Consider the following 22193-nt stretch of genomic DNA (forward strand, 5'->3'; position numbering starts at 1 on the left):
CGCGTTGCTAGGCTGGGAGCAGACGAGCGCACCGGAAGTTACCGGGCTAGAGGGGCCGTTCCGCCGGCGCTCTAGGCGGCCGCCTCGCTGCCCGGCGGAGGACTGACGCCAGGGCGGAGGCGGGGGGGGTCCGGCAGGAGAAGATGGCGGAGGCCTCGGCCGCGGCCGCCGTGTCCCAGCACCGCTTCTTCTGCCACAGCTGCAAGGGGGAGGTCAGCCCCAAGCTGCCGGTAAGCACCGGGCCGGGGGGAGGCCGAGGCCGAGGCCTCCGGGCGCCGCCGCCATCCCCAGCGCGCCCCGGCCGGCAGCCGGGCCTGGGGTTGGGGGTTTGGGGTTCGCTGGGCCCCCCCTGAGCTCCCCCCTCTACCCCCTGGATCTCCCCTTGTGCTTGGGGGTCTTGCCTGGGGTTCGCTTCTCGGCCTCGGCCTGTGGGCTGAGCGACCCCCCCACCTCCCCCCCCCCGCAGCCCCGCCGGGCCTCGGCGGAGGGGCCTGACCTGGGGCTGCCCCGCGAAGCTGAGAGGCCCCCCCAGGCTTCCCTGGGCACCCCCAGGTTTCCCTGGCCCCCCCCAGGCTTCCCTGGCCCCCCCCAGGCTTCTCTGCCCCCCCCCCAGGCTTCTCTGCCCCCCCCCCAGGCTTCTCTGCCCCCCCCCCAGGCTTCTCTGCCCCCCCCCCAGGCTTCTCTGCCCCCCCCCCCCCCAGGCTTCTCTGCCCCCCCCCCCCCAGGCTTCTCTGCCCCCCCCCCCCAGGTTTCCCTGGCCCCCCCCGGTTTCCCTGGGCACCCCCAGGTTTCTCTGTCCCTCCCCCCTCCAAGGTTTCCCTGCGCCCCCCCCCGAAGGTTCCCCTGCCCCCCCATAGGCTTCCCTGGGCCTCCCCCCCCAAAGGTTTCCCTGACCCCCCCCCCCCCCAAAGGTTTCCCTGACCCCCCCTCAAAGGTTTCCCTGACCCCCCCCAAAAAGGTTTCCCTGGGCCCCCCCCCAAAGGTTTCCCTGCACCCCCCCCCCGAAGGTTCCCCTGGCCCCCGCCTCCCCCAAAGGTTTCCCTGTCCCCCCCAAAGGTTTCTCTGACACCCCCCCCAAAAGGTTTCCCTGCACCCCCCCCCCCAAGGTTTCCCTGCACCCCCCCCCAAGGTTCCCCTGCCTCCCCCTGAAGGTTTCCCTGCCCCCCCCCAAAAGGTTTCCCTGGGCCCCCCCCAAAAGGTTTCCCTGGGCCCCCCCCAAAAGGTTTCCCTGGGCCCCCCCAAAAAGGTTTCCCTGGGCCCCCCCAAAAAGGTTTCCCTGGGCCCCCCCAAAAAGGTTTCCCTGCCCCCCCCAAAAGGTTTCTCTGAGCCCCCCCCCAAAGGTTTCCCTGCGCCCCCCCCCCCCCCCCCAAAGGTTTCCCTGCCTCCCCCCGAAGGTTCCCCTGGCCCCCCCCCCCCGAAGGTTTCCCTGCGACCCACCCCCCAAAAAGGTTTCCCTGCGCCCCCCCCAACCCCCCCCCAAAGGTTTCCCTGTGCCCCCCCCCAAACCCCCCCAAAGGTTTCCCTGCGCCCCCCCCAACCCCCCCCAAAGGTTTCCCTGCGCCCCCCCCCAACCCCCCCCCCAAAAGGTTTTCCTGCGCTCCCCCCCCCAAAAAGGTTTCCCTGTGCCCCCCCCCCAGGTCCCAGGTTTTCATGGGCCCCCCCAGGTTTCCCTGGCCCCCCCCCAAGGTTCCCCTGCCCCCCCATAGGCTTCCCTGGGCCTCCCCCCCCCCCCCCCCCCCCCCCCCCCCCAGGTTCCCCTGCCCACCCCCAGGTTCCCCTGCCCACCCCCAGGTTTCCCTGGGCCCCCCCCCAGGTTTCCCTGGGCACACCCCCCCCCCCCCCCTTTTTGGGCAGCGCTGGTGTCCCTGCAGAACTCTGCAGGGTGGCAGCTGTGGGCAGCCCCCTCCTGGGGTGACCCCCTCCCCCCCATCTCTCACCCCCTCACCGAGCTGGCCACGGGGGGGTGGGGGAGGGGGTCTCCTCACTGCTGCCCCCATGGGAGAGGGGAGCCCAGCCCCAAAAGGGGGGGGGTTCCACCCCCCTTGCAGCACCACAGCTCCAGGTAGGGGCTGGTGTGACCTGGATATCCCCCCAGGAGTGGGGACTCCTCCCAGCCCTGCTTTTGGGGGGGGGGTTGAGGGGATTGAGGGGTGGGGGAGTTGTTGAGGTTGGGGAAGGGGGGTGGGGGGGGCTGGAGGGGGTGACCTCGGCAGCCACCTTCACCCAGCTGCCCGTGTCCTTCCCTGGCTGGGCAGTGTGGGGCGCAGGGGAGATGGGGAGAGGGTTTTGGGGTGGGGGGGCAGCCAAACCTGAGCCCCTTTCAGCAGCTGCCCCTTGCTCAGGGCTGGTGTTTGCCATCCCCTGGGGTCTGAGGCAGCCTGTCCCCAGCTCCACCACCCAAAAAACTCCTCTCTGAGCTGCCACTTGGGGCTTTTCCTGCTCCTTTCCTGCCCCAAGCTGCTGGAACCTCCCCTCACCCCCCTCTCTCTGTCACTGAGCTGGGTGTAAGGATGTGTGCAGACCCCTTGGGTGCTGAGCACCCCTTGGGTGCCCTAATTTCTCTAGAAACCAGGTAAAAACAGTCATGTCCCCCTTCAAGCAGCAAGAGGGGGGGGCACACAGCCTCCAAAAGGGCTCAGCACAGCCCCCCCCCCCCCCCAGGCTGGTCCTGATCTGCTGGGGCAGGAGGCAGATCCCCCCCATCCAGACCCATCCCAACTCCCTGTGGCATCACCTTTGGGTGCTTCTCTTCCCTTCCCTCTCCCAAATTTTCCCTCTGCTCTCTTTCCACACCCCTTTCCACCTGCCCCTGGGTTGGAACCCCCTCTGGTGTTTCACAACCTGCTTCCTTCAGAGGAATACTCTCCAAACCCAGCTCAACCCCTGCTTGTCCCCCCCCCCAAACTCAGGCTTTCCTCCTGCCTCAGTGCTCTTTCTGGATGGAAAACTCAGAGCCTGCTCCACAAAACACCTTTACCTCCTTTTACTGGTTTAAACTGGGATCCCACTTTGCTGCCAGCGGTTTCCTTGGCTTCTAAATCAGGAGCCTGGGGGGGAGCAAAGCCCCTTCTGCTTGGTGTGGGCATGAAAGAGGCCACCACATCCCCCTGCCCTGGGGGATGGGTGGCTTGCTCAGCCCTCCTGGTGTGTCTTGCTCCAGTTTCTATTTCAGGAGCACCCAGAAACCCAACTGGGGGTTGAGGTCTGGGTGGAGGTGGCTGTTCTGCTGCTCCTGCTGGGTTCTGCTCTCCTTCCCCTCTGGAGTTGGATGGATTTTGGGAAGGTTGGGGAGGGGAAGGGAGTGTGGTGGGTCTGGAAACACAGGTTGTTACAGTTTGGGGGTTAAAATCCCTGTTCAGTGTTTATTGTTGTTGCTTTGAGACCTCTGGTTGTGTTCTGGGCTGGCCCTGGGGAGGGGATGGGGACAGACAAAGCCCTGTGTGACCTGCTGGGGATGCTGCTGCTTGTCCTTCCTCCCCAAACGTGTTCCTCCCACTTTGAGTCCCTGCAACCTCTTCATCTTGATCCCCTGAGGTGTTCTCAGCCCTGTCCCTTGGCTTGGGGGTGTCACATGGACCCCCCCCCCAGCTCTGGGGAGGACTTGGCCATGGGGCTGCTCTGCCCATGCCTGTAATGGGGTGACCTTGGGAGCAACTTGTGCCACTTCCCTCTGCTCTGGCCTCAGAGGGTCCCCTCATCCCTCAGGGCTGCATGACCATCACCTGCCCTCACAGGAGGAGCGCTGGCCACACGCACCCCAGTCTGACCCAGCACCTTTTGGGCTGTGCCTCAGTTTACCTCTTCCCGGGATAACGGCAACTCAAACCTCATCTGCAGGTTGTCTGTCTGTCTATCCGGGTGTCCTTCCTCCTACCAGCCCTCTCTGCTCTGCCACAGGATGTAGAGGTGTGGCTCCCTCTGGTTGCTGTGGCTGGGATCCAGCCAGGGCTCCCAGCAGGTGGGGTGTAGGTCTGTCTTCAGCACTGACAATGGCTTCATCTTCCCTTAGTTTTAAAGGGGAAAAAACCCCAACCCTGCCAAGGGGGTTGTTTTTTTGCATCAAATTAGCCCTGAATCTCCTTCCTGAGAGGGACTGGGGATGGGGTGATGGGAAGCTGGGGTGTGGGGCAGCCCTTCTCCCAGACCTCACCGTGCTGCAGCATCTCCCAAGCTGGAGGCTGTTCCTGCCTTTCAAGGATCCACAGCTCATGTCAAGGTGATGAGCTGCCTGGAGGAGCAGGGGGGTGCCAGGGAGAAGCTGTTGGGCTCTAAAGGTGGGGGACATGGTCCCAGCACCCACCCAGCACCGTGGGGGAGATCAGGATGAGCAGCTGCCCCCACATCCCACCGGGCTGCCACGGAGGCTTTTCCCTGCTGCTCTGTGGTGTGGGAAGGAAGAGCTGTCCTGTCCTACCCAGGGGTTGATGTGCTGTGGCTGAGCCCTTCCACGAGCTGCAGCCAGACCCTGTGGCTCCCAGGTGTTGATTTTGGGCCCCTGCACCCCATAGGAACCCTGTGGCTCATTTAAGGTGGGGAGCACAGGCAGCTTGGACAGCACAGAGTGACTGGAGGAGGAGTAAGTGTTGCCCCAGCTGTGGAGGGATGTGGAATTCGACAGAGACCCATGAGTCAACCCAAGCCTGGGGTGGTGGGGCTGAGTTATCCTACCTGGAAGCTGCTCAGTGAGGGAAGGGGAAGGCAGTGAAGTCCTGGCTGGGCTTGGAGCTCGTGGCATTGAGGGGAGGATGAGCAACGCCAGCAGGAGCGTGCGGAGCGGCTGGATGGACCCGTGACGCAGAGACTTGACAGAACCTTCTAGTCCTCCCTTCCTGCCCAGATGTTGGGCTCCTGACAGATGTGCTTGGGCTGGACCTTGTGTGCCACCCAGTTCCAGCTGCTTAGGAAATGATCTGGCTGCTCTCCCTGGCTAACGAGCGTACGTGTGTCAGGAGCAGGGCACGCCGGGCTCCCATCCCACAGAGCAGCCAGGGCTCCTCTGGCCACATCCTGCTTGGGATACAAAGTCCATCCACCCACTGACACGCTCACAGTGACAGTTCTGGGGATGTAGGACACCCATCCATCTCCCTCAGCAGAGACCAGGGCTGTCTGCTGCACCCTTAAACCTCTCAGGGAGGTAAGATGAAGGGCTCGGTGCCTGCCGTGGCTCTGCAGTATCCCACCCACATCCCCTCATCTGTTCTGGTTTCCCTTCTCTCCCTCTCCTCCCTGTTGGTATTTATCCCAAATGCCATTTTTATCTCTTTTCATGCTCTGACTGTACACTGGAGCTGCTGGGCAAGATGCTGGTAATTTCCATACAGATTATAACGTCAAGAGGAACACACCAAGGCTTCCAAGGACCTGCAGCCTCCCCAGCAGCACAGCCTGCTGCTGCCTTCAGGGGAGGAAAGAAAACAGAACATCTCTCTGATGTGGCTGTTGTGACAGGGACAGCGCTGGAAATGACTCAGATGGGGGAGTTTTAGGCAGGGTGGAGTGTCCCTCTGGGTCAGCGTCACCCTGAAGCCTGGTGGGACAGCAGGGTGCTGTGGTGTGAAATGAGGGGCTTGGCCCCAGCATCCTTGTGCCTGGCTCCAGATTTGGTGCCTCTTCATTACTTTTCAGAGCAGCCAAGCATCTGCTGCTCCTCACTTTTAGTTTGCAGCTCAGAGAGGGGCACCTGACTGCACCCTGTGCTTTGCAGAGCCTTCCACCCCCAGACAAGACCTCCCTCCCCATTCCCCAATATCACAGGTTTGGTTGTGGGAGGGACTGTGTGGTCCCCCCCACCTTCTCATCCAGGCTTTCTCTCTGTGGCAAGTGGCTGGGGAGGGACACACACATGACAAGTAAAGGTGTGTTTATGCTCTTAAGTCTGGGGATCACTGAGCAAACACCCTGTGAGGACCAACTTCCCCACGGTGTGAGCAGCAGGACATCCAGCTCCACGTCACACCACGGTACCAGCAGCTTCTCAGCTTTCCAACACCAGTTTCATGAAGCAATTTCTGTTGTGGGGTTGGGAACCAGCCTTGTCTGAGGCTGCTGAGCAGCATTCCCAATGCTCTGTGGTAGGCTTCTCCATGGCTTCCTTCCCTGAGCATCCTTAGCCCCACAGCCTTGGGGCTGTAGCTGTGCTGGGGCTTTTTAACTTCAATTTCTTTGGGCCAACACTACCCTTGTGTGATGTTGAGGAGGGTGTTTGTCTGTTCCATGGTGGTCAGGGAGGTTAATGATGTCTGGAGGTTAATGATGTCTGTTTTAACCACCAGGCTCTTTGCAGGGGAGTGGGGCTCAGGAGTCCCTGTTAAGGCTCCTGGTCTGTTCATTTTCTGAGCGTTGTTGTTGCCCTGAAAGGAGAAGCTGAGTGCTTGGTGCCAGTCACAGATCACAGGCTGGGCTGGGTTGGGAGGGACCCCAAGGGTCCCAGAGCTCCAACCCCCCTGCCAGGGTTGGGAGGGACCCCAAGGGTCCCAGAGCTCCAACCCCCCTGCCAGGGTTGGGAGGCACCCCAAGGGTCCCAGAGCTCCAACCCCCCTGCCACGGTTGGGAGGCACCCCAAGGGTCCCAGAGCTCCAACCCCCCTGCCACGGTTGGGAGGCACCCCAAGGGTCCCAGAGCTCCAACCCCCCTGCCAGGGTTGGGAGGGACCCCAAGGGTCCCAGAGCTCCAACCCCCCTGCCACAGGCAGGGACACCAACCTCCAGGCCTGGAGCCACACAAGGCTGCCCAGGGCCCCATCCAACCTGGCCTTGGACACCCCCAGGGACGGGGCACCCACCCCCTCTCTGGGCAGCCTGTTCCAGCCCCTCACCACTCTCTCTGTACAGAACTTCCCCCCAATCTCTCATCTCACCCTTCCCTCCTCCAGCTTCACCCCATCCCCTTGTCCTGCCATTATCCACCCTTTAACAAGCTGATTCCCCTCCTGTTCCTCTGCTCCCTTCAGGGACTGGGGGGCTGCAGTGAGGTCCCCCCACAGCCTTCTCCTCTCCAGTCCTAACCCCTTTTTGTCTCTCTGACAGGAGTACACCTGCCCAAGATGTGAGTCTGGCTTTATTGAAGAGGTCACAGATGATTCCAGGTACCGTCCGCTGCCGAGCGCTGGGCAGTGGGGGTGAACCAGGGGGTACAGGGGAAGAGCTGAAACACCAGCAGGGCTTTGCCCTTAACCTTTGGGGAGGCAGAGGACAGGAGTGGCTGTTGCTCTCAGGCTGTTGCCAGGCAGTGGGTTTGGGGGAGACTTCTGGGAAGGTGTGAGCGTGGAGTTCCCACTCTTGGGGTGTCCCCTGAACAGGAGGAGTTACAGTCTGGAGACACCCGTTTCCTTGGGCACATTTTCTTTCAGGAATTGAGCTTCAATCTCAGAGACTCATGACACCTTTATCTGTCAGCCCCAGCTCAGCCTCCCCAGTCAACTTCTCCAACCTCACAGCTCAGGCCCCAAGGGAAAGCAACACCTTTTCCCTCTCAGAGCATGGATCTGGTGGTTGGGAGCCCAGCAGAACACGCTGCTGGATGCTTTGGGATCCCAAATGATGCTGGTTTAGTGCTTACTATGTCTGGCCTTGGTGAGCTGCTGGGAAAACAACTTTATTTGGCTGTCAGTAGGCAAGGCAGGGATTGCAGGAGCCTTTACTGGCCCAGCCTTGCCACAGCAGGAATCAAGGGCTGAGCCTTGCTGGGGAGAGGGGACACGACACCCCCTGTCCCATCACCTGGAGCACTTGGGGCTTGTGGCTCACAATCCTGCTCACAGAATGACAATGCTCCATCTCAGACTCTCCAGAGTCCCAGGTTCCTTCCACATCAGGCTGTGCACAGTCTGCCAGGCCCCTCAGGGAGCCTTTTTGCCTTGACAATCCTTCTCCACCCCCAGGAAGCTCTCTGCTGTGCTCGTGCCTCCCCCAGCCCACACGACCACTGCCTTGCTCTGCTTTTAGGAGGGGTGACCCACTCTCTCTCCCCTGTTTCTCTGCAGTTTCCTGGATGGCAGTGGCATAGACAACAGCCCATCCACTCAGTTTGCAGAGGTGAGTTTTACTCCCTTGCTTCATCCTTTGGGTTTGGGGTTTTGCTCTAAAACCATAACCACAAAGAGGTTTGTGGGCTCCCTTCCAGCTGCAGGATGTCAGGGTGTTTTTAAATGCTGCCTTGGTTCAAAGGACAGCTGGTCTTCCTGAAGGTTTTCAGGAGCTTGGTGAATTTTCAGGAGACCTTTGGTATGTCCAGGGTTGAGACCTGCTGGAGATTTGCTCACTGGGCAGGGCAGGAATAGATGGGTGCTGGAACACCCTGTCCCTCAGTGCTGGGATGTGTGTCTGTGATGCTCAGCCAGCTGCAGAGTATCTTGCCTGGTTGACTTTTCCTCCCTTCTTGTTTCTCCTCTGGGTTTTTCCAACACCACAGCTGTCTAGAAATCCAAACTTGTAATAAAGTCCAAATCTCATCATCCAGTTGCAGCCACCTCAGAGCTGGAGTCACCCTGGGCTCTGGGCAGCAGCTCCTCTGCCAGACCCTGGGGTGGTCAGGCCAGCTTGGGGCTGTGGCACAGGCTCTGCCAGACCCTGGGGTGGTCAGGCCAGCTTGGGGGTCTGACACAGACTCTGCCAGACCCTGGGGTAAGCAGGCCAGCTTGGGGCTGTGACACAGGCTCTGCCAGACCCCAGGGCAGGCCAGCTTGGGGCTGTGACACAGGCTCTGCTAGACCCCAGGGCAGGCCAGCTTGGGGCTGTGGCACAGGCTCTGTCAGACCCCAGGGCAGTCAGGCCAGCTTGGGGGTCTGGCACAGGCTCTGCTAGACCCCAGGGCAGGCCAGCTTGGGGCTGTGGCACAGGCTCTGCCAGACCCTGGGGTGGGCAGGCCAGCTTGGGGCTGTGGCACAGGCTCTGCCAGACCCCAGGGCAGTGAGGCCAGCTTGGGGCTGTGGCACAGGCTCTGCTTCCCTCCAGGAGCTCAGCCTGAGCTGTGTAAAACAGATGGGGGATAAAATTTCCACCCATCTCCTCTGCCAGCAGCCTCACTTGGTGACCTGGTGATTCCCTTGCTGGGGTAGTGAGGAGCTTTAACTGCTTCTTGGTCCTGCTGGGAGAGCTCCTCCGTGTCCCAGCTCCTCAGGCAGCGATATCTGGGTGGATTTGGGGGTCTGTGTTGTGGTGGAGCCCCCCCTCCATCTGCTGTGGCCACGCCAAGCAGTGTCCCCCAGTCACTGGCATTGCTCTGCAGCTCTGCCTCTCCAGTCCGGGCCCCTCCCGCCTGCTCTTCCCTTGCAGGGCTGGGTTTGCCTCCTCTTGAGCTGTGTCTGTCTGTCCCCTGCTCAGAGCTGTGTCTGTCTGTCCCCTGCTCAGAGCTGTGTCTGTCTGTCCCCTGCTCAGAGCTGTGTCTGTCTGTCCCCTGCTCAGAGCCCCCTGCTCGGGGCTGTGTCTGTCTGTCCCCTGCTCAGAGCCCCCTGCTCGGGGCTGTGTCTGTCTGTCCCCTGCTCAGAGCCCCCTGCTCGGAGCTGTGTCCGTCTGTCCCCTGCCCGGAGCTGCCTCCTCTTGGGCTGTGTCCGTTTGTCCCTGCTCAGAGCTGTGTCTGTGTCCCCTGCCCGGAGCTGTGTCCGTTTGTCCCCGGCTCAGAGCTCTGTCCGTCTGTCCCCTGCTCAGAGCTGCTTCCTGGTGGGCTGTGTCCGTCTGTCCCCTGCTCAGGGCTGTGTCCGTCTGTCCCCTGCTCACAGCTGCCTCCTCTTGGGCTGTGTCCGTCTGTCCTCTGCTCAGAGCTGTGTCTGTTTGTCCCCTGCTCGGAGCTGTGTCTGTTTGTCCCCTGCACAGAGCTGCTTCCTGGTGGGCTGTGTCCGTGTGTCCCCTGCTCAGAGCTGTGTCTGTCCCCTGCTCAGAGCTGTGTCCATCTGTCCCCTGCTCAGAGCTGCCTCCTCCTGGGCCGTGTCCGTGTGTCCCCTGCCCGGAGCTGTGTCTGTCTGTCCCCCGCTCAGAGCTGTGTCTGTCTGTCCCCCGCTCAGAGCTGTGTCTGTTTGTCCCCCGCTCAGAGCTGCCTCCTGTTGGGCCGTGTCCGTGTGTCCCCTACTCGGGGCTGTGTCCGTTTGTCCCCTGCTCGGAGCTGTGTCTGTCTGTCCCCTGCTCAGAGCTGCCTCCTCTTGGGCTGTGTCTGTCTGTCCTCTGCTCAGAGCTGTGTCCGTCTGTTCCCCGCTCAGAGCTGTGTCTGTCTGTCCCCTGCTCAGAGCTGTGTCTGTCTGTCCCCTGCTCGGAGCTGTGTCTGTCTGTCCCCTGCTCAGAGCTGTGTCCGTCTGTCCGCTGCTCAGAGCTGTGTCCGTCTGTCCGCTGCTCAGAGCTGTGTCTGTTTGTCCACTGCTCAGAGCTGTGTCTGTTTGTCCCCTGCTCAGAGCTGCCTCCTCTTGGGCTGTGTCCGTCTGTCCCTGCTCAGGGCTGTGTCTGTTTGTCCCCTGCTCGGAGCTGTGTCCGTTTGTCCCCTGCTCAGAGCTGTGTCCGTCTGTCCCCTGCTCGGAGCTGTGTCCGTCTGTCCCCTGCTCAGAGCTGTGTCCGTCTGTCCCCTGCTCGGAGCTGTGTCCGTCTGTCCCCTGCTCGGAGCTGTGTCCGTCTGTCCCCTGCTCGGAGCTGTGTCCGTTTGTCCCCTGCTCGGAGCTGTGTCCGTCTGTCCCCTGCTCGGAGCTGTGTCCGTCTGTCCCCTGCTCAGAGCTGTGTCCGTCTGTCCCTGCTCAGGGCTGTGTCTGTTTGTCCCCTACTCGTAGCTGTGTCTGTTTGTCCCCTGCTCAGAGCTGCCTCCTCTTGGGCTGTGTCTGTCTGTCCCTGCTCAGGGCTGTGTCTGTTTGTCCCCTGCTCGGAGCTGTGTCCGTCTGTCCCCTGCTCACAGATGCCTCCTCTTGGGCTGTGTCTGTCTGTCCCCTGCTCAGAGCTGTGTCCGTCTGTCCCCTGCTCAGAGCTGTGTCCGTCTGTCCCCTGCTCGGAGCTGTGTCCGTCTGTCCCCTGCTCAGAGCTGTGTCCGTCTGTCCCCTGCTCAGAGCTGTGTCCGTCTGTCCTCCTGCTCAGAGCTGTGTCCGTCTGTCCCTGCTCAGGGCTGTGTCTGTTTGTCCCCTACTCGTAGCTGTGTCTGTTTGTCCCCTGCTCAGAGCTGCCTCCTCCTGGGCCGTGTCCGTGTGTCCCCTGCCCAGAGCCGTGTCCGTGTGTCCCCTGCCCAGAGCCGTGTCCGTCTGTCCCCTGCCCAGAGCCGTGTCCGTCTGTCCCCTGCCCAGAGCCGTGTCCGTCTGTCCCCTGTCCAGAGCTGTGTCCGTCTGTCCCCTGTCCAGAGCTGTGTCCGTCTGTCCCCTGCCCAGAGCTGTGTCCGTCTGTCCCTTGTCCAGAGCTGTGTCTGTTTGTCCCCTGCCCGGAGCTGTGTCCGTCTGTCCCCTGCCCGGAGCTGTGTCCGTCTGTCCCCTGCCTGGAGCTGTGTCCGTCTGTCCCCTGCCCTTTGTATCGCCGCTCCCAGATGCCCGCACTGGAGCAGGATGTGACCATCCCCTCTTGGCTCCCCAGGGGCTCTGGGCTGCCACGAAAGGCGCTTCTGTGAATGGCCTTGAGGCTGAAGAATGAATGAAAGGCCGTTCCCACGGCGGCTGCGGGTGGGCAGAGCTCTGCCTGGATCCTGCCCAGAGCCTCCTCTGCAGGCTCTGAGTTCGGAGAGCGGCTCCTCCACTTCACTTCTCCCTCTCTGCCCACACCAGCTTGAGCTGGGGCAGCCTCAGGGACGTGGGAAGTGAGCTAATGGAGTGTGAAATGGAAATGAAGCCGCTCCTGGCGCGTCACAACACCCGCTGAGGGGCTGGGACCAAGGAGGAGAGAGCAATCCTCCTGCTACGCTCTGGAGTGTCTCATTCCTGCAGTCAGTCCCCCATGTCCCTCTCCCAGCCAGGGGTTTGTGCCTGACACTCACCTCTCCTTGTCCTCTACGGGTTTTGTACTGTTTATTGTTCTTCCCCAGCCCCACAGCTTAAATCCTCAGTCCCCTCCTCAGCCCTGACTTCAGTCCCCAAAGGGAATAAAACCAACGGGGTTTTGTGGGTGAGGGTGGCCAGGGGGGCTCTCAGCTCCAGGCTTGGGGTGGGGGGTGCCTTGTTTGGGGTGGGGGGTGCCTTGTTGCGGGCCAGGGGGGCTCTCACCCCTCCCACCCTGGGGGAGGGGTGCCCTGCTCTGGGCTTTGGGGGCTCTCAGCTCCAGGCTCTGGGTGGGGGTGCCCTGCTCTGGGCTTTGGGGGGCTCTCAGCTCTAGGGTCTGGGTGGGGGGTGCCTTGCTCTGGGCTTTGGGGGCTCTCAGCTCCAGGCTCTGGGTGGGGGTGCCCTGCTCCAGGCTGGGGGGGCTCTCAGTTCCAGGCCTAGGGTGGGGGTGCCCTGCTCTGGGCTTTGGGGGGCTCTCAGCTCTAGGGTCTGGGTGGGGGGTGCCTTGCTCTGGGCTTTGGGGGCTCTCAGCTCCAGGCTCTGGGTGGGGGTGCCCTGCTCCGGGCTGGGGGGACTCTCAGCTCCAGGCTTGGGGTGGGGGCTGCCCTGCTCCAGGCTGGGGGGGATCTCAGCTCCAGGCTAAGGGTGGGGGGTGCCTTGCTCCGGGCCAGGGGGGCTCTCAGCTCCAGGCTCGGGGTGGGGGGTGCCTTGCTCCGGGCCAGGGGGGCTCTCAGCTCCAGGTTTGCGGTGGGGGGTGCCTTGCTATGGGCTGGGGGGGGCTCTCAGCTCCAGACTTGGGGTGGGGGGTGCCCTGCTCTGGGCTGGGGGGGCTCTCAGCTCCAGGCTTGGGGTGGGGGGTTCCCTGCTCTGGGCCAGGGGGGCTCTCAGCTCCAGGCTTGGAGTGGGGGTGCCTTGCTTGAGGTGGGGGGTGCCTTGCTCCAGGCTGGGGGGGCCCTCAGCTCCCAGCTCAGGGTGGGGGTGCCCTGCTCCAGGCTGGGGGAGCCCTCAGCTCCCAGCTCAGGGTGGGGGGTGCCCAGCTCCAGGCTGGGGGGGCTCTCAGCTTCAGGCCTGGGGTAGGGGGTGCCCAGCTCTGGGCTGGGGGGGGCTCTCAGTTCCAGGCTTGGGGTGGGGGGGCTCTCAGCTCCAGACTTGGGGTGGGGGGTGCTGTGCTCCGGGCTGGGAGGGGCTCTCGGCTCCAGGCTGGGGGGGCTCTCAGCTCCAGGCCTGGGGTGGGGGGTGCCCTGCTCCGGGCTGGAGGGGGGGCTCTCAGCTCCAGGCTTGGGGTGGGGGGGCCCTCAGCTCCCAGCTCAGGGTGAGGGGTGCCCTGCTCCGGGCTGGGGGGGGCTCTCAGCTCCAGGCCCAGGGTGCGGGGTGCCTTGCTCTGGGCTGGGGGTTGCTCTCAGCTCCAGGCTCGGGGTGGGGGGTGCCCTGCTCCAGGCTGGGGGGGATCTCAGCTCCAGGCTAAGGGTGGGGGGTGCCTTGCTATGGGCCAGGGGGGCTCTCAGCTCCAAGCCTGGGGGAGGAGTGCCCTGCTCTGGGCTGGGGGGACTCTCAGCTCCAGGCCCAGGGTGCGGGGTGCCCTGCTCTGGACTGGGGGTTGCTCTCAGCTCCAGGCTTGGGGTGGGGGCTGCCCTGCTCCAGGCTGGGGGGGATCTCAGCTCCAGGCTAAGGGTGGGGGGTGCCTTGCTCCGGGCCAGGGGGGCTCTCAGCTCCAGGCTCGGGGTGGGGGGTGCCCTGCTCTGGGATGGGGGGGGCTCTCAGCTCCAGGCTCTGGGTGGGGGTGCCCTGCTCTGGGCTAGAGGGGGGGCTCTCAGCTCCAGGCCTGGGGTGGGGGGTGCCTTGCTCTGGGCTGGGAGTGCTCTCAGCTCCAGGCCTGGGGTGGGGGCTGCCTTGCTCTGGGCTGGAGGGGGGGCTCTCAGCTCCAGGCTGGGGGTTGCTCTCAGCTCCAGGCCTGGGGTGGGGGGTGCCCTGCTCTGGGCTGAAGGGGGGGGATCTCAGCTCCAGGCTGGGGGTTGCTCTCAGCTCCAGGCCTGGGGTGGGGGGTGCCTTGCTCTGGGCTGGGAGTGCTCTCAGCTCCAGGCTCGGGGTGGGGGGTGCCCTGCTCTGGGCTGAAGGGGGGGGATCTCAGCTCCAGGCTGGGGGTTGCTCTCAGCTCCAGGCCTGGGGTGGGGGGTGCCTTGCTCTGGGCTGGGAGTGCTCTCAGCTCCAGGCTCGGGGTGGGGGTTGCTCTCAGCTCCAGACCCGGGGTGGGGGTTGCCTTGCTCTGCATCCCCGGGTGCTTTCACGCATCGCCCCCTCCCCGCCTCGCAGTGCCCCGGGGTGGCTTCCCGAGCGGGGTGTGGATGGGAAGGGGCCCCTGTGCCGCTCTTCCCGGGGGTGGCACATCTCATTAGTCTGGGCTATAATTACCCAGCTTTGCCAGACTTCTCCTGGGAGCCATGGTAACCATATGAATTGACTCACTTGTCTCTACCCAGGTGGACTGGCCCTGCCACCCCCCTGGCAGCGGAGCCACCAGGCTTAGTGACAGAGTGTCCCTCTGCTTTGTGTGTGTGTGTGTCCCCTTCTCTCCCTGCCAGCTTTGGGACCATTTGGACCACACGGTGTTCTTCCCTGACTTCAGACCCTTCCTGAGCAGTGGCTCTCTGGACCAAGACAGCAGGGACAATGAGAGGGGCCACCAAGCACACGCTGACCTCTGGGGACCAAGCCGCCCGCCCCGATTGCCCATGACGCGGAGGTACCGGTCCCGGGGCAGCTCCCGCCCCGACAGGTCTCCTGCCATCGAAGGGTGAGTGCCCAGGGACCTCCTGGAAGCATCTTCTCTGCCTCAGTGGGGAAAATGAGGGGGTATCCAGGGTGAAACCTTGATGAGGGAATAGCATCCAGCCTCAGTAAGTGCTGATGATGCAGAGCTGGGAGGAGTGGGTGACACGCAGGACACTGCGCTGCCATCCAGAGAGACCTGGCCAGGCTGGAGAGCTGGGCAGGGAGAGACCAGGTGAGGGTCAATAAAAGCAAGTGGAGAGTCTGGCAGCTGGGAAGGAACAACCACTTGTATCAGTACAGGCTGGGGATGACCTGCTGGGGAAGAGCTCTGTGGAGAAGGACCGGGGGGTCCTGGTGGGTGACAGGGTGGCCATGAGCCAGCAGTGTGCCCTGGGGGCTGAGAGAGACAATGGGATCCTGGGGGGCATCAGGAGGAGTGTGGGCAGCAGGTGACAGGAGGGGATCCTCCCCCTCTGCTCTGCCCTGCTCAGGCCCCACCTGGAGTGTTGTGTCCAGTTCTGGGCTCCCTGGGATAAAAAGGACAGGGATCTCCTGGAGAGAGTCCAGAGAAGGGCTATAAGGATGCTGAAGGGCCTGGAGCATCTCCCCTGTGAGGAGAGGCTGAGTGAGCTGGGGCTGTTCAGCCTTGAGAAGAGAAGACTAAGGGGGGATCTAATTAATGTCTATAAGTATCTGAAGCAGGGGATGCAGGGGGAATCAGCCAGCCCCTTTTCAGTGTCTGTGGGGACAGGCCAAGGGGCAATGGCTGCAAGTTGGAGCACAGGGAGTTCTGCACCAACCTGGGGAAGAACTTTTCCCCAGTGAGGGTGAGGGAGCCCTGGGACAGGCTGCCCAGGGGGTGTGGAGTCTCCTTCTCTGGAGAGATTCCAGCCCTGTCTGGACACCGACCTGTGTGATATGAGCTGGGGAGCTGCTCTGGCAGGGGGGTTGGACCCCATGAGCTCTCCAGGTCCCTTCCAACCCCTGTGATTCTGTGAAACCTGACAAAGTGGGGTCCTGGGACTCCCAGTAAGTGACCCTCAGCCCCAAAACCTCAGCTTTCCCCATCAGATGCTCTGCCCTCTGCCGCCCCTTGGCATGACGCGAGGCCGCGTGCTGGGGAAGGTGGGTTTCACCTGTAACAGCGCCAACCTGAAGCTCAGGGAAACGAGTCAGAGCTTGGGAAACTCAGTCATTTCCTCTCCCAGCCCTCCCACAGCTCCACATCCCTCCTTCCCTCTTGTCTGGGGGTTTGGCCTTGTGCAGAGCGACGTGAGCCTTGCGCCGTGGGCTGCCATCCATCACAGCACTGCCTGTTCTCACTAAACTCTTGCTGCTGCCATTTGTTTGTCCAACTTGGCCTTACAGTTTGTTTTCTTCCCCCTTCCCCTCTTTCTTTTCCTCCCTCTCTAGAATAATCCAGCAGATCTTTGCAGGGTTTTTTGCCAACTCAGCCGTTCCGGGCTCACAGCACCCTTTTTCCTGGTGAGTAGCACATCTGGCCCAGACTCTGGTTTGGTGCCCGGCAACCCCATCTCCCCAGCACTGATTGTGCAGTCCCTGGGGGCTGGTTGGGGTGAGTGAAAAGGTTTCCTTGACTCTCCCATTTGCAGGAGTGGGATGCTGCACTCAAATCCTGGGGACTATGCCTGGGGACAGAGCGGCCTTGATGCTATTGTCACCCAGGTAAGACCCTTGTGTGTCCCTGGGGGGAGAAAAGCCTGAGCTGGCTGGGCTGGGCTTCTCTTGTTTCCTCTGGTTTTATTCTTTTTGTGTTCTTGGTGGTGATGAGCCCTGGGTTGTGGGGTGAGGATGGGGAGCAGACTGCCAGTGTCCCATTAAAATCTCTGGCAGCATCCAGCACTTGCTAAATTCAGAGATTTGAGGCCCTTAAGCTGTTCTCTTGGTGGTTTGTGGTGGGATGGGCTGAGTCTGCTCCCTGTCTGACTCCCTTGGGATTTGGGGGTGCCCATCCTCCCTCCAGAGTCTCTCCCAGGGTGCTGGTGTGGCTGGGATGGGGGGAACAGTCACATTCTTCAACTGAGAGCAAATTTGGCTGCCGCTGTCGTGCTGCCGCCCCCCGAAACGCCTGGCAGAGCCATCTGCTGCCATTCCCTCCTACCCCCGGCTCCCCAGGCTGCAGTCACACCCCTGCTCACCCACTGCTTCCTAAAACGAGCCTGCAGCCCACACAGCACCGTGCTGCCCCCGCCCGGGGAGCCCTGGGGTCACAGTCAGTGTGACTCTGCTCTGCTCCCCAGCCCTGGGGTCACAGTGTGACTCTGCTCCCCAGCCCTGGGGTCACAGTGTGACTCTGCTCTGCTCCCCAGCCCTGGGGTCACAGTGTGACTCTGCTCCCCAGCCCTGGGGTCACAGTGTGACTCTGCTCCCCAGCCCTGGGGTCACAGTGTGACTCTGCTCCCCAGCCCTGGGGTCACAGTGTGACTCTGCTCCCCAGCCCTGGGGTCACAGTGTGACTCTGCTCTGCTCCCCAGCCCTGGGGTCACAGTGTGGCTCTGCTCCCCAGCCCTGGGGTCACAGTGTGACTCTGCTCCCCAGCCCTGGGGTCACAGTGTGACTCTGCTCTGCTCCCCAGCCCTGGGGTCACAGTGTGACTCTGCTCCCCAGCCCTGGGGTCACAGTGTGACTCTGCTCCCCAACCCTGGGGTCACAGTGTGACTCTGCTCCCCAGCCCTGGGGTCACAGTGTGACTCTGCTCTGCTCCCCAGCCCTGGGGTCACAGTGTGACTCTGCTCCCCAACCCTGGGGTCACAGTGTGACTCTGCTCTGCTCCCCAGCCCTGGGGTCACAGTGTGACTCTGCTCTGCTCCCCAGCCCTGGGGTCACAGTGTGACTCTGCTCTGCTCCCCAGCCCTGGGGTCACAGTGTGACTCTGCTCTGCTCCCCAGCCCTGGGGTCACAGTGTGACTCTGCTCCCCAGCCCTGGGGTCACAGTGTGACTCTGCTCTCCAGCCCTGGGGTCACAGTGTGACTCTGCACCCCAGCCCTGGGGTCACAGTGTGGCTCTGCTCTGCTCCCCAGCCCTGGGGTCACAGTGTGACTCTGCTCCCCAGCCCTGGGGTCACAGTGTGGCTCTGCTCCCCAGCCCTGGGGTCACAGTGTGACTCTGTTCTGCTCCCCAACCCTGGGGTCACAGTGTGACTCTGCTCCCCAGCCCTGGGGTCACAGTGTGACTCTGCTCTGCTCCCCAGCCCTGGGGTCACAGTGTGACTCTGCTCCCCAGCCCTGGGGTCACAGTGTGACTCTGCTCCCCAGCCCTGGGGTCACAGTGTGGCTGTGCTCTCCAGCCCTGGGGTCACAGTGTGACTCTGCTCTGCTCCCCAGCCCTGGGGTCACAGTGTGACTCTGCTCCCCAGCCCTGGGGTCACAGTGTGACTCTGCTCTCCAGCCCTGGGGTCACAGTGTGACTCTGCTCTGCTCCCCAGCCCTGGGGTCACAGTGTGACTCTGCTCCCCAGCCCTGGGGTCACAGTGTGACTCTGCTCCCCAGCCCTGGGGTCACAGTGTGACTCTGCTCCCCAGCCCTGGGGTCACAGTGTGACTCTGCTCTGCTCCCCAGCCCTGGGGTCACAGTGTGGCTCTGCTCTGCTCCCCAACCCTGGGGTCACAGTGTGACTCTGCTCCCCAGCCCTGGGGTCACAGTGTGACTCTGCTCCCCAGCCCTGGGATCACAGTTCACCTGTCTCTGCTCTGCTCTCTGCTGGGTCTGGAGTGGTGGCTCTGCCCATCCCAGGGTTCTGTGGCATTCCAGGCAGCTCAGAAGGAAACAAGGCTCCTCAGGAAGCACCTGGGCTGCTCCTGTGCTGTGTGCTGGGTGAATCCAGGTCATACTGGTGTAGCATCCCAGAGAGCCCTGGCAGTGTCACGCTGGGGGACAGGAGCTGCCAGCAGCTCAGCCCTGCTGGAGGCCCTGTCAGTGCAGCCCCTCGACCAGAGCAGCACTGGGGGGGTCACCCCATTCCTCCTGGCACCTTGAGGGAGGCAGAAGGTGCTCCCCCCACCTCATTTCTGCAGCATGAGGCTCTTCCCCATCTCAGAGCATCTTCACCGACTCCCTTTTGGTTCAGAACCCTCCAGGAGCAGCTCAGCACCCTCCTCCTGCCCTGGTAGCAGCATCTCCCTCCTCTCCTCTCCTCTCCTCTCCTCTCCTCTCCTCTCCTCTCCTCTCCTCTCCTCTCCTCTCCTCTCCTCTCCTCTCCTCTCCTCTCCTCTCCTCTCCTCTCCTCTCCTCTCCCTCTCCTCTCCCTCTCCTCTCCCTCTCCTCTCCCTCTCCTCTCCCTCTCCTCTCCCTCTCCTCTCCCTCTCCTCTCCCTCTCCTCTCCCTCTCCTCTCCCTCTCCTCTCCCTCTCCTCTCCCTCTCCTCTCCCTCTCCTCTCCCTCTCCTCTCCCTCTCCTCTCCCTCTCCTCTCCCTCTCCTCTCCCTCTCCTCTCCCTCTCCTCTCCCTCTCCCTCTCCTCTCCCTCTCCTCTCCCTCTCCTCTCCCTCTCCTCTCCTCTCCCTCTCCTCTCCCTCTCCTCTCCCCTCCAGCACTGCCAGGGAAGAAAATAATCTGGAGGGCAACAGTGTGAGGAGTGGGACTGGTGAGAGGGGGGTGTGAGGAGGTCTGGTGGCACCGTGCCCCGATGCTCTGCCCCATCCCTGCTCCTCAACACCCTGTGGTCCCTTCCCCACAGCTCTTGGGACAGCTGGAAAACACTGGGCCACCTCCAGCCGACAAGGAGAAGATCTCCTCCCTCCCCACCGTGACAGTAACTCAGGAACAAGTCGGTAGGTGACACTGGTGTGCTGTGCTGTCACTCTGAGGGGTGGGGCTGGGGGATGTGGCTCTTGGCTGGGTTCCTGCCCAGTTGCAGCTTGGGGGGGAGGGGGGGGGTTCTCTCAGCATGGAGGTTTCTCATTAACACAGTTTTGCAATTAGCTCATCCCTGTGTTTGCAGAAGGCTGTTCCAGGGGTGGGGGAGCCCTTTCCCTTCCATTAGCAGGAGCTAAACTGCTCCATGAACACAGAGTGATGGGAAACACCATCTCTGGCAGCTGGTGGTGAGGAAGTTTTGGTTAAAACTGGTTATTTGGTGCTTTTGTTGCTGGTTGTGGGCAGAGAACAGGGCAGATCCTCTCATCCCTGGCTGCTCAGTGCTGCCTGTTGTACCCACACAGTCCCTGGGCTTGTCAGGAGTGGGAAGAGTCTCCATTCCCAGAGAGCAGAAGCTGCCAGCTTCACCCTCCTCACTCTACCCCTCTCTTCCAGACACGGGTTTGGAGTGTCCTGTCTGCAAAGAGGACTACACAGTAGCAGAGCAGGTCAGGCAGCTCCCCTGCAACCACTTCTTCCATAGCAACTGCATCGTGCCCTGGCTGGAGCTGGTAAGAGCCGTGCTGGGGTGTGGAGAGGGGGGAAAGGAAGCCATCCAGAGGGATCTTGACAGGCTGGAAAGATGGGCCTGGGGGAACCTGATGAGGTTCAACACTGCCAAGTGTCAGGTGTTGCACTTGGGCTGGGAGAATCCCAGACATAGACTGGGAGAAGAGCTTCTTGAGAGCAGCCCTGCTGAGAAGGACTTGGGGATTGTGGTGGGTGAGAAGCTTGACATGAGCCAGCAGTGGCTCTGGCAGCTCGTAGGGCCAATGGGATCCTGGGCTCCATCAGCAGAGGGGTGGCAGCAGGGACAGGGAGGGGATTGTCCCTCTCTGCTCTGCCCTCGTGAGGCCCCATCTGGAGTCCTGTGTCCAGAGCTGGGGCCCTCAATACAAGAAGGATGTGGAACTGTTGGAGAGGGTTCAGAGGAGCCACAAGGATGATTAGAGGGCTGGAGCACCTGCCCTACAAAGAGAGGCTGAGGGAGCTGGGCTGGTTCAGCCTGGAGAAGAGAAGGCTGTGGGGGGACCTCATTGCAGCCCCCCAGTCCCTGAAGGGAGCAGAGGAACAGGAGGGGATTCGACTTTTTAAAAGAGCAGATAATGGCAGGACAAGGGGGAATGGACTAAAGCTGAAGGAGGGAAGGGTTAGATTAGATATTAGGGGGAAGTTTTTTACAGAGAGAGTGGTGAGGGGCTGGAACAGGCTGCCCAGAGAGGGGGTGGGTGCCCCGTCCCTGGGGGTGTCCAAGGCCAGGTTGGATGGGGCCCTGGGCAACCTTGTGTAGCTCCAGGCCTGGAGGTTGGTGTCCCTGCCTGTGGCAGGGGGGTTGGAGCTCTGGGACCCTTGGGGTCCCTCCCAACCCTGGCAGGGAGGTTGGAGCTCTGGGACCCTTAGGGTCCCTCCCAACCCTGGCAGGGGGGTTGGAGCTCTGGGACCCTTGGGGTCCCTCCCAACCCTGGCAGGGGGTTGGAGCTCTGAGACCCTTGGGGTCCTTCCCAACCCTGGCAGGGGGGTTGGAGCTCTGTGACCCTTGGGGTCCCTCCCAACCCAACCCTTGCAGGGGGGTTGGAGCTCTGGGACCCTTGGGGTCCCTCCCAACCCTGGCAGGGGGGTTGGAGCTCTGGGACCCTTGGAGTCCCTCCCAACCCTGGCAGGGGGGTTGGAGCTCTGTGACCCTCGGGGTCCCTCCCAACCCAGACCATTCTATGATTCCATGATGGATGGACACACCCCATCCCCCAGCCCAACCCTGACCCCCTCCTCACTTCTCTTGCAGCACGACACGTGTCCTGTCTGCAGGAAGAGCTTGAAAGGGGAAGATTCCACTCGGCAGACACAGAACCCTGAGGCCTCAGCCAGCAACAGCTTCAGCAGCTCCAGCCAGCTACACGACCGATGGACTTTCTGACCCTTGAGGGGAGCTGGGGGGGGGGGGTGGGGGGCTCTGGCCAGCCCGGAGCTGCTACAGACCTACCTTGTATTATAACTCAGACCACAGCAACAGCAGCAAAAAGAGAAAGTAGCAGAAATATAGGGCAGGGGAGGGGCCCCTGTGGTACCTCTGCACCGAGTGCTGTCTTTGTCCCGAAACTCCGAGCACATCGCGCCTCCCTTGGATCCTCCTCTCTGGTCCCAAATTCCCTCTCTTTTTGAGTGAGGTTTGGTTTTTGGGGTTTTTTTGACTTGATTTTATACTTGTGAACCTTTGACTTCTCAACCACAGCCCCTGTGGAGGGGATGAGCCAGCCAGGGAGGGGTTGGGGAGACTCCCTGTGTGCCCCCTCTCTCTGCCTGGCAAAGGGGTAGCAGAAGGCGGGGGAGGCGTCCCCGTTGGGATGCTCCTGGAGGAGGAGGAGGAGGAGGCTTTTGGCTTCTCTGAGCCCTTCCCCTTGAACTGGGTGCAGGGAATCGGAGCCAGGAAGAGGAGGGGGGGGTTGTGTCCTCTGTTTTTCCTTACCTTTTCCCACCCCTTTGGTGAACTGGAGCCACGGTGTCGTGCTGGGACCTCTCAGGGGAGAGGCAGGTGAAGGTGGAGGCGTGCTGGTGGAGGGAGGTGCAGTCAGAGCCCCACCACCCCTTGTTTCTGGGAGCAGGAATGCACCAAGCAGGACTTTTGTCC

At 62.3% G+C, this 22193-nt stretch overlaps 1 protein-coding gene across 1 annotated transcript; it reads left to right on the plus strand.

Annotated features, from left to right (window-relative positions):
* Positions 1-143: 143 nt before the first annotated feature.
* Positions 144-21482, plus strand: RNF115 (ring finger protein 115; the record flags this gene model as incomplete). The annotated part of the gene is made up of 9 exons (XM_084276684.1): positions 144-230; positions 7029-7087; positions 7985-8036; positions 14506-14717; positions 16109-16180; positions 16309-16381; positions 19389-19482; positions 19964-20079; positions 21351-21482. 9 exons carry the CDS (start codon positions 144-146, stop codon positions 21480-21482), a joined length of 897 nt encoding a protein of 298 aa, XP_084132810.1.
* Positions 21483-22193: the final 711 nt, after the last annotated feature.

This window comes from Gallinula chloropus, assembly GCF_964237585.1.
Source record: "Gallinula chloropus genome assembly, chromosome: 29".
In the NCBI taxonomy this organism is placed as follows: domain Eukaryota; kingdom Metazoa; phylum Chordata; class Aves; order Gruiformes; family Rallidae; genus Gallinula; species Gallinula chloropus.